The sequence below is a fragment of the Quercus robur genome, chromosome 12, assembly GCF_932294415.1.
Source record: "Quercus robur chromosome 12, dhQueRobu3.1, whole genome shotgun sequence".
NCBI lineage: Eukaryota > Viridiplantae > Streptophyta > Magnoliopsida > Fagales > Fagaceae > Quercus > Quercus robur.
This window is the reverse complement of record NC_065545.1, coordinates 10,998,474-11,010,304: the sequence shown is the minus strand read 5'-3', so window position 1 is coordinate 11,010,304 and position 11,831 is coordinate 10,998,474. Positions and strand designations below refer to the sequence as shown.

The 11,831-nt window shown below is 32.2% G+C and overlaps 1 protein-coding gene across 1 annotated transcript; it reads right to left on the bottom strand.

The window, feature by feature from the left end:
- Positions 1 to 4,507: 4,507 nt before the first annotated feature.
- LOC126709012 (mitochondrial import inner membrane translocase subunit TIM44-2-like) lies at positions 4,508 to 11,790 on the bottom strand. The gene is made up of 14 exons (XM_050409077.1): positions 11,432 to 11,790; positions 11,194 to 11,300; positions 10,387 to 10,470; positions 10,175 to 10,250; positions 9,314 to 9,358; positions 8,792 to 9,205; positions 8,588 to 8,656; positions 7,632 to 7,696; positions 7,454 to 7,522; positions 7,283 to 7,355; positions 7,020 to 7,124; positions 6,163 to 6,234; positions 5,995 to 6,057; positions 4,508 to 4,915 (listed from the first exon to the last, which is right to left on the bottom strand). The coding sequence occupies exons 1-14, from the start codon at positions 11,627 to 11,629 to the stop codon at positions 4,784 to 4,786; spliced, it is 1,572 nt and encodes a 523-aa protein (XP_050265034.1). The 5' UTR covers positions 11,630 to 11,790; the 3' UTR covers positions 4,508 to 4,783.
- Between the last annotated feature and the right edge of the window lie 41 nt (positions 11,791 to 11,831).

Here is an 11,831-nt window from a genome sequence, read left to right as displayed (position 1 = left end):
TTGTTGTTTATTGTAGTGAATATATTATTTTATTGTAATAGATATATTATTTTATTGTGATGTTTATATTATTTTATTGTGTTGAAAGCTAAAATAGATCCACTGCTGCAGCATGTGTGTAGGTAAAATAGATAAAGTAACTTTTGGTGGAGCTAAATAGCTAAATTTTTAGCTCCACTGCTGTGGATGTTCTTAGGTATTATACTTGAAAGTTAAAGATCTTACAGAAGTCAATGTTTTACGAAAAACCACACGCGAAGGATTGTGTAATTTCACCATATTTAAATTTGATTAGCAAAGTCAGCTAAGTATGATGAAAAAAGTAACTACACCCAGTTGACTTACGAGTGATCATCTAAACCGACAATCAAGCCGAATTGGACACCACAACTTGACAATCAACTAGACAACTAATTATTATGATATACCCAACTTTTTTAGAACACTAAAGAAAAACAATTATATAACGTGTTGGGAAAAAGCTTTTCTGCTTTTTGCTTTTTACTTTTTATTTATTATTATTATTATTTTTTGTAAATAACGAACTTTTAGGAATTAATTTAGCTTCTTTTTCTCTTTTTTCTTTTTACATTTAACATATAAATTACTTTATATTAAAAAAAAAACACGTACTCTTTTTTATTATGAGAAAAGTTAATGGATGTTTTAAGAATATTAGTTTAGAAACTATTTTTAGAAATTATTTATTAAAAATAAAAAATTAAGAACAAAGTTTAATTACAAAATTTGTTGTAATCTTAGGCTACAACCTTACTCAATATCTTTTTATTGGAAGTGAATTTTGACAAATCCACTATTGAATATCAAGAATCCACCATTGGTTGTAGCCCAAGGCTACAACCTTACTCAATATCTTATATCTTCCTTCTTTGCAAAATTTCAAAAAAATTAAAGTTCAATAACTATATCATCAATAATTTTTTTAAATTGCAAGTTTTTGTAATTAAAAATTATGTATAAAATATAAACTTATAAATTATATAGTAAATAATATCCGATTGATACAAAATTTGACACGTGTATTAAGAGCATAAAGAATATGCAATCCAACGGTTAGATTTTCAAAATATGTAATAATATTTATTTTATTAAGTGAGTTTGTAACTTTAAGTTACAACTAATTTTGTAACTAAACTTTGTCCAAAAAATAATTAACTTTTTTGACAATTTTTTTTTTTACATTTCTCATAAAAGTTGTATTAAAATTTTCTTAAAATGGTCTACTGTGATCATTAATATCAACATTTTATTATATATATTTAAGAATAATTTATTATTGTATTATAAAAGAAAAAGAAAAAGAGGGTAGGACTAGGAGGGCACCGACCCATCTTTGTCTTCTTGAACAAAAAACCAAAGATGGAAGAGTAGAAATGGTGAGGGGCCATCCCTCCCACTCTTTACTCTAGAGATATAAATTTATCACTGTAGATAAGAATTAAGATAGATTTTTTTTTTTTTTTCCCCAATCATAGCAAAGCACGTTTATGGTAATAAAAAATTTTGTGGGGGCCTAATATTACACTTTTTAATAATGTAATATTTTACTTATAAAAAGACAGCAAAAAGTGTCGGTAACTAAATCAAAAAAAAAAAAAATTGGACTAGTAGTGTTGCACTTGCAAGCTGCCAAGTAGCGTACACTGTACATCGTGACATGATAGCAGCAGTTCAAACACTTTTTCAGTCCCGTTTTGAACAGTCGGCACAAATTTTTTCAAAGGTAGATCGTAGATGTGAGACCAGCGGGCTCCACTTACAGCCAAAATTGTCACACTCTTTGGACTCTAAACAGTAAACACGTTTCCCGTAACTGTAAGAGTAATCTTACAAAGGAGAAAGTCTACAGACACAGAAATTGATAATTAATTTGATAGCCGTTAAAGTGACAATGTTAGTTGAATTTCTAATTGACTTTGCAAGTTTAATTAGGCCCAGCTAAATCACACACTGGCGAGATGTTTGGATGAGAATTAGTAAAACCTTAGCAATTCAATTCGTGTGAAAATGTCAAATTTTGTGTATGATCACATTCTTTACCAGTTACAATACTATTTTATACAACTATTTACATTGTACATGGCCGGCCCTAAATACTTTGAGGCCTCAGGAGAGGACTAAAATGGACCTTTTTTTTTTTCTCGCTACTATCTTTTCATTTTCAAAATTTTGGGCCCGTTTCACTTAGGGGCCTTAGGCAATGGCCTAATTGGCCTAGTGAAAGGGTTAGCCTTAATGTGATACTTTATGAATGACTATCTATCACTTTTACATTATTCCATCGTTTTTAATATGTCACTCATAACCTGTGATGCGGATACATCATCGAGGCAAAATTGTTGCAGTGTAGTCCTAGATTTTTTTTCTTCGTAGAATGTTTTTAGAGAGATTTTTCTTTTGGGTTTCAAATATAATCTTGAGGCACAAGCGTCTCTGATTGATGGTTGAGATGGTGCATGACAGGCACAGCAAGCAGAACATCAACTGTTAACAATTTTACAGTATTAATAGCACCAAGTGAACATTGAGAATAACGACATATCGTTTTATTTGTGTTTGTCACTCTTTCTCTACTGAATTAGGCATTGGCTGCACTTCAACATTGTTTCATATCATTAAAATACGCTTAATGTTTAAATTTTCACTTGGGGTGACGGGTAGTGAAAGGTACTGTAATTGTTGAGGAGACTCTAATTATGTAGTTATATAAACATATAGAAACATAATTTGATCAAAACATTTAAGCTTATAAGTTTAGGCCAAATTATATTATATTAACTACTTATGTTATTATTATTCAATGTGAAACTTCACTCACACGTGTGCATCTAACAATCTTCTCCTTATGTGAGTCATTGCCTTTCTATTGGTTTCAAAGCCCTCTATGTGGGCCATTAACAAGTTTTACTAGCTTTTTTTACTTATGGGCTTTTTCCTTCACTAATTCTTCATCCATAGGTCTCTTGTATGTTATCTATCATCTATGGAAATCATGTGTCAATTTTGCATGCTCATTCATGGGAACTTGGTCCGCATGGAGAGAACATCTTAGTGAGACTCCAATTAAGCAGTTAATATAATATATAGGCCTACCATTTGACCCAAAAGTTTTAGCATGTGAGTTTTACTCATTGATTTTGTTTCATCTTTAATTAATTGTTCATTTTATAATAATTGTAATTTTCTTTATATGCAAAATGATTGTATTTGTGTTTAATTTAAAAAAAAATTATAATCATTAATTATTTTATTTTTTAGATTGTTTGGATATTTTATCTATATACCATTAAGATTTATAAAATTCATTGCTCCGCTATTGTTTCTTGAAGGCATAATACTTTGGTATATTAAATAATTTCACAATGAAAGCATATAATCATCCCAATCACATTTGGAAAAGATTGTTAATCAACTTAACATATGGTGCAGTGGTTTTGATCGTAAGTTCAATACTCATGCCATCAATTTAAAAGAAAAAAGAAAAAAAAAAAAAAAGACACTCTATATGGTGTCATTTTTTTTTTCAATTTTATATCACTATATAAATTGTTTTTTTTTTTTCACATTATTTTAAATATTACCAATCACCTCTTTCAAATCCTGTAAAAGTGAGATTTTAGTGCACTAGGTACGATATTTCATTATTTTGAATTGTACTATTGAATTATACTCTTTTTTTTTTTTTTTGGTTGTGCCCCTTAACATGCATGTGAAAATTTGCATTAATTAGATGTAATTTATTATCTCATCCATAAACTTGTATATAAATTTAAAAAAAAAAAACACTAAAAATGTAAAGATTTTATAAATTATATTTTTTGTATATAATTTTAATATTTAACTAGATAGTTTACAATCATGAAAATATAATGGGAAAACATGTAATAAATGGATGGTATTGACAAAAATTACTTTTAAATCTTCAACCAAACCCATTATTAAAATATATGTTATTTTCCCATTTTGTTATTTTACCAGCTTTCATAAGTGCAAAGAAAACAAAGAGTGACTTCTCTCACAAAACCATTATTAAATAAATGTTAGTTTACTAGCTTTCATGAGTAAAAAGAAGACAAAGTGACTTTACTCCGATCACTTACAAATTTTGAACTAAAATTTGAACATGGGGAATTAGAGTATTCGTTTTGAGATCAATAATAAGTCTCTGGAATTTCTGTTTGCTGAAGTGATCAACTAGGAGTGATTAGTCTATGTAAAAGTGATTGTCCATCATCTAAAGTCAACCGCTTCTGCACACTATGACAAAAATTGTGTCCCTAAACTTATTGTTTTGAGATGAGTTTGGAGCTTACACCTAAGTAAACTTTACTGTACTCCTCTACCAATCCTTAATTACTTAGTTAAAGAAAAGAGGACACAATTTACTACTAGGCTTTGAGGCATGAAGTATATGGCATTATGGCTTCCTTCTAAATACACAACTTATTATCGTGTACGTAATTGAATGGTCTTTCTCAGTCCAAAATGGCACATTCCTCAGTTTTGTAGAGATCAACCCACTATTTGGTAATTGGTAGTTACATATTTATCTGTTACATAAATAAATGAGACTGACCAATAAATGAATACTGAATTGTACCCATTTTCTTTATTTGGTCATTAATAAATTGGAGACATCAGCTACAATTTTTTTCCCTGGCTATGAAACAAAATCCAGGGCAATTTAGACCCAAAGGAAGGAAAAAAAGGAGAAGAAATTTCAGTAGTACAACATTTATCAATATGATGAGAGTTTGAGAAACTAGATGAGGGCTTGGACTCCAAATTGTTGCATTTCTCTTAGCCTCCATATTGGGTAGAGAGCACCATCTCCAAGTTCTTCTGCATCCACTAGTTGCATTGCCCAAGCATAGTATACAGTATGGATTGTATCCTAGAAATGCCACAAAATATCACAGGAAATTAATATGGTTGAAAATTCAAAATTTATTAAGCAGGTCAGTGCAATATAGGGAAAGGATTTTATAACTCCTTAAATGGCCGCATGGTTAGAGGTACATCCATATGATCATATTAGCATGGCTATGCTAATTTCTACAAATGGTACAATAGTAAATTGACGCGTTTTTCAATAAAAAAAAGAAAAGAAAAGAAAAGTAAATTGATAGGTCGTGTTGCTCTGTATTATTAGCCTTCACACTGTCAGTCTGATGCACTGCATAGGTTTTTCAAATAACTCGGGAGCTCTCATTTCACCGTTACATGTTTGTGATGACATGAAAAGTTTAGCTAATTGACACCTTTTCTTTAGGTCATGAGAAAATCAACACTCAAGGGCAAATCCATACGAATTAGGCTTTTGGACATGTAGTGGAACTTAAAAGCAATAACCAAGCCCATAGAAATACCATAACTCAACAGAGATAGCAGAATGGCGGAACCCACGATTTCTTAAATGCAGGTCCACTTAATTTATGTTCATTTGTCTGTCATCCAGCTTATAAAACAATGTTACAAAACCATTCACTCATGTTATTCATTATAAATGAACAGTGAGGTCCAAAATTTTAACCTTTGGCAATTTCAGTTAGCCAGGATGCAACAAAAACACAGTTACAACTTCAAAAGTGTCTTCAAATTGAGAACAGATATCGAATGTTGTAAAAATGCAGACATTTATGACCTTACATAACAGACACAAGATTCCAGGGGATATTTAAATTCCTTCTTTTCCTTTTTTTTTAAATAAGAAAAATATCAAGAGGGAAAATTTAAATTCCTAAAATAAAAAACTATTTCTCAAAAGAAATTCAAGGGGAAGTATCAAATACACTGCTTATAAGAGACCTAAGGTTCAGATTGTTTTGGTTGATGTTAGACATAAATTCTATGTCTATATAAATACCATTTTTAGATAATAATAGCAGTCTTAAGGAAACTGTGGATACACTTATAAATTTAAATATAATAATGTGACCAACATAGTGCTACGAAAAAAATGTAATCTTTTACCTGGCTTCCTTCTGTTATTGAACCATGTCTATCACGTACACAATAGACCTGCTGTGTTTGGAACTGTGACATTTCCACAGAAGAAGATAATGAGTATCAGCTTTTGTTTCCACAAGAAATGTGTTAAAAATGCTTGCTATCAAGTTCAAAGAAAAACAAAATGCATACTGCTAAGATAATAATAGGAGAATTTCCCATCATTTTGGTCTCTCTAACTTCAACATCTGATATATGAAGAATCTGCAAAGAAAAGCCATATATTAGTAACAATACCACTAAATATATTTCCTGATTTTTTCACTTATAACTAAGAAAAGAAAGCGTTAGAAAGTAGAAACCATTATGACCTTCTTTTATCCACCCAATACAATATGTTATCTAATTGCCAAACCGATATATTCCACTAGACTAAATAGGATTGGAGAATCTTTTTTTTTTTTTTTTTGATAATTAAATTGGATTGGAGATTATGTTAACAGAAAATGAAAATAAGCTGTTTATTGGGTCCTTAATGGCATCTCAAAAACAAAGCTGAACCCTAAAATGATGGCTTGGATTGAGGTCAGCCAATTTCTAGAAATGGACAAAATCAACCAGAAAGGGAAAGCAAAGAAAGACACAAAGTCATAGTCTCCATTCAAACAGAACAATACAACAACAATGACCAAGCCTTAGTCCCCGAACTTTTGGGCTCAGCTATGAATCCTCAACATATTAGTCAAAGTTAGCCACATGTAAATACCTGTTTCTAATAAAAGATTCACATGTTTGATGTTACTCTTCCAAATTGTAATATAATTTATCAAAGTCTCATATTCCATTCCTTCCAACATAAAGTATTCATCACATGCTCATCATATTCTTAAATATACCCTTGAAAATGAAAAAAGGGATGGCAATGTGTCAAAATATTAATGTGTTGTAAAGATACAATGCAACCATGGCTGGTAAATATAGACTTTTGTTTGATAGATATGACTAAGAAACAGTAAGAAACAAAGAATCGGTGAACTAAAATTTCCTACCTTGTTATCAAAAAAGATGCCATTGCTTTGATAAGCCCCATGCTCAGCTTTACACCGTTCAATCACTTCAGGGAAACAATACTTCTTAAGAGTTTCGGCATCTCCCTGTAAACAAAAACCAATTTCCATTCAATGGAGAGATGAAAAACTCCAATGGCAGTCACATGATACACATTCTAACGAAAATTTGAAAAAAAAAAAAAAAAAGACTGAATAGAAGGATAACACCATTCTAGAATTCTTGCAGAAGCTCAAAACCTCACCTTCATGTAAGCACGGAGGACAGGCTTGACTGCTTCCTGAACTTCTGTCACAAACTCCGGTAAAGAGAAAGATCTAATCCACACAAATATGATCAATAGAAAACAGTAAAATTTTGTTAAAATATGGAACGAAAAACTCATAGACAAGCACCAACAGTAATATGAACATACGGATCTCGCTGACGTATTTCCTTGATTGATACTGCAGCATCTGTTTCTTGAAAGATACTTTCATTGAGACTGTAAAAGACAAGATGGTCAAATAAGAGATGAAATAACAATTTAGGTAATTATAATTTATATATCATTGGTTGAACAAAGAGAAAAATATCATGGCTTAAGAGCATACTCCTGAATTTTGTGAACAATGGGGTTATCACTTGTCTCCCATATTTCCCGCACGTCTTCTGCAATCTGCCAATTCCAACCCAGACAAATTAATTGCACCACATTCAAGAGGATGAGTACTTTATAAAATCAACAAAGTCCATTACAAAGAAAACTATAACTTTATACCATCACTTTAGTTGATATCAAATTACACCATGCCAATTAGAATTTAAAATATGAAATGTCATGAATTCAAGAAAGTTTTATTTCAAGGGCATAACACTACATTCCTTCCTTTCTGGTTAAAACAGTGTAAATAAATTTAGATACTAGGGGAAAAAATGGAATAAGAAGCTAAGCAATCATTTTCAGTTCCTGCTTGAAACTAGTCAACAAAATTGTACCTGAAGTATTTGCCTTCAGCACTGAGAAAACAAGAATTCAAGATTGCATTTCACACTTGGCTTGTTTATAATGTCTATGAAAATTCAAATACTAGGGAACACAATTTCCAGACATATTACCAAGTACAATTTTACTTCTGTCCAGATTTCCATAAATTCAAGTGAGGCATTCTTTTTTTTTTTTTTTTTTTTTCATCTCATCTCATGTCCATCAAATATAAGAAAGCCTTATAATTGGAGACTTATGAGGCTTTGAAGAAAAAATAAAAGGTGAATTAACTGAAATCATCAGTGCTATAGAAAGAAAGGGGGTGTGCCATGTTTCAAGCCCAATCTTATTTGAAACATATCCAACATGTCTTGCTATTAAGTGGCAATTAATTTTTGTCCATCCAACTGAGTTCCCCTTTTGAAACCTTAAACATGTGCATATGACACTGCCATTTATTGCCAAGAACCATTGCAAGAAAAGTGTCACATATAAACAAAAAACCAAACAGATACAGATGGATAAGCATTTCAACTAAACAAGCTGGTCAACACAATGAAACAATACAAGATTGAAAAATACCTCCTGACTCTTTGTGACAACAGGCTCACTATAACCACTGACACGTTTGAATGTGGGATGACTTCGGATCTGGTAAAAACGCACCATGGGGGTGGGGGTGGGGGTTAGAAAATATCCATTTTCAGGTAATAGACGAGAATATATAACAATAGACAAAACTTTTTATAATTTTCAAAATGGAGTTGGCAACAAGGATCAGCTTACCTTCTCTTTGAATGCCTCCCACTTTTTACTCCATGGGGACTGCTTTGACTGTACAATAACAATGTCAGTTTTTGTACTTCTTTCACCTGTTGATGTGGAAGGAGTATATTGCAGGTGCTTTTTCTTACTTGTGGTACCACTTAATTCATCTTTTACAATACCATATCCCTTCTTTGCTAAGTCAGCAACCTTTGCTTCCTTTAATTTCTGGAAGGCCAACGAAACTTTCTGAGAAGGAAGACTGGACTTAAGTTTGCTAAACAAAGTTTCTGCAGTTTCGCTAGATGCAGACTGCTGGAAATTCTCTTCACTAGATGATGCTTTACTTCCATCTTTACTGTCAGTACCATGTTTAGCTGAAGTACCATTAAATTCTGAAGACTCTTCCTTCCCAATCCCAAAACTTTCTTTGACCTAATCACATAACACATAATAAATAACTAATAAATAGTCGTCACTCATCAATGCAAAATACATAGCAGTACATCAATGATGTGTTAAAATTAGGAATAGAAAGCAAACCTCCTCTTTTGCAGATGAGATCTTCTCTTTCATGTTGGTAGAAACCTAAAAACAACATAAATTTCATGAATCATACTTCACTAATATAGCTTTTTTGTATTAGTAAGTTTACACACGCACCCAATGGGTTTGAACTAACTTACCCTCCACTCCTTTCAATGGGGGAGAGGAGGTGTTGTTTGAGCTAGAGCTCATTGACATACTTCATTGATATAGATGACAGTCACTTTAGATACTTTACAAGGGCCCTTAGCTAATATGGTAGTAACAAGTAGGATTCCCTAAGAAATTCTTCAATTTCTTCTGGAAGCATAATAGAGGAAGCATACAACTATTCTTATGGTTCTCATATTCCACAAATAGCTAGGACATTGGCCCACAAGCTCTACCTCAAATGGCACCTCCTCTTCTTGTAAGGTTAAGGTGAAGAATGAGACCCATCACTTTGGGTAACTTTGAAAGATTTAAAAAAAAAAACCTAGGACATTGAGGAATATCTGAGTCTAACAATTGATCCTGCAAGATGAGTGCCAAAGACACTTCATATTTTCCAAGACAGCCCATAGGACCTGCCCTACAAGCTAAACATGCAATCCTTAAACATGTTTGAAGACACCACCAACAGTTATTTATTTATTTTTTTTTTGAAATACAAGTCCGCCAATGATGAAAATACAAACTCATGCAAAAGCACTCAAACAAAGTCACTAGAGACCAGAACCATGAATATTGCAGAATATCAGAAGAAACCAATAGGAATATATAAAAAACAACTTATAAAATTTATTTAGAAACATAAGATGGTGTTCTTTATCACTTGTCTTGGCAGTGGCAGCACGTGAAGGAATATTTAAATCAAACCTTTTTAGCTGTAGCTTCAGCCTCTGTCCACGCACTATCCACATGCTTGTACAGCTGCTCAGTTGTTTGCTTTGTTCTGCATTCGCCATTTCACCATCTCAATCCCTCCATTGAAGTGTCCACTAAGCCTTGACATACAACAGTATGTCTCAGCCTATTAATTAATAATGCAAAATTACAAAATTTATTAGGTGGCTACATTACAATATTACCTATTTTTCAATTCTTCTTTCGCCACTTTCAGCTCCTCTGCTTTCTCTTTCAGCTCCTTGAGTGACTTCTGAAGCTCTGGGTTTCTGTGACCAACAAAAGGACAAATTTAGTGTCCCATAGTTTAAGATCATGAACAAAGTCAAACCAGGGACTTTTTTCAGCTTCAAAATGGGAATGGGGACATAAGCCATTGTTATCCAGACACTACAAATCCTTATCCAAATTTAAATTTTTCACACAAATGCAAAACTCTGTAGAAGTAACATCAAAGCATATAACACATTATCTAATATAAGAAATCCCTCTGCCTCGTCCAACACTAAAATCCCTTACTAAAGACCCAATCAAAGCAATACAAAAGATTTTGTTCTCACCTCAAAATCAAAGTTATATTGTGGTTTTTAAAAAAAATAATAATTTGCATGAAATTAAAAATCTAGAAATCAAAGTTATACTTCATTTTTAGTTTACAATTGTAAACACATTGTTCTTTTGTTATCAATAAAACTCTTATTACTTATCCAAAAAATATATATAATTTCTCTAGCAGCAACTACACAACACACACACACAAACACAAAGAAAACTGTGAGACAGTCAAACAAGCATAGATGTTGAACAAGAAGAAGCAACCAAAAAGTTACCCGGTTACAAAGCCCCACCTTTATATTAGCACATGCACATAACCCTCTTAAAACAATGATCAGCTACCAAACAACGTATAAATTTTAACAATAAATCCACTGCTTTATCTATAAATGTAAAAAGAACAAGCTTAATAAAGCAGAACAAACTAACTACCATACCTGTTAGCTTCGACTTTCATTTTTTCTGAAAACTCATTGAAGACACTAAAATGACGATTTCCCACATACCCATTTGCCGAAATCAATGGTAAACTCGAACTTGAACCCTGCCACAGCACAAAACCAAATAAATAAATAATAGCAATAAGCCCAAAAAAAAAAAAAACTCTATTTACAAATAAGAAAAATATAAAAATAAAAACCCAAAGAAACAGTAAACTATGGCCAAGAAAATAACCTGAGCTGGAGCACCAAAAAGCCTCATGCTCCTGCAAAAACCAGAGGCTGTGTCACTGTTTTCAAAAACCCGATATGGGTTTTGTGAAAGACATGTTTTTCTCGCTTGTGAGGCAAAAGGGTTTTGAGAATAGTATCTCTTCCATTGAAAAGCCAAGTGCTTCAGCTTAGATTGCCGAACTCTTCCCCAAGATGCCATCTTTTTCTAGTTAGAGATTTCAAATTGTTGCATTTATATGATTTTTGTGAAATAATTTTCTTCCACAGAGAGAAAGAGTGAGAGAGAATGGTGTAATAAATTCAAAGTTTTTCTAAACCCTAAAACAAACCAGCAAAGCAATGGCCGAAAGAAAGAGATTGGGGAACAAGAAAACCCGAATGACTTGGGAATATGGGTAGCA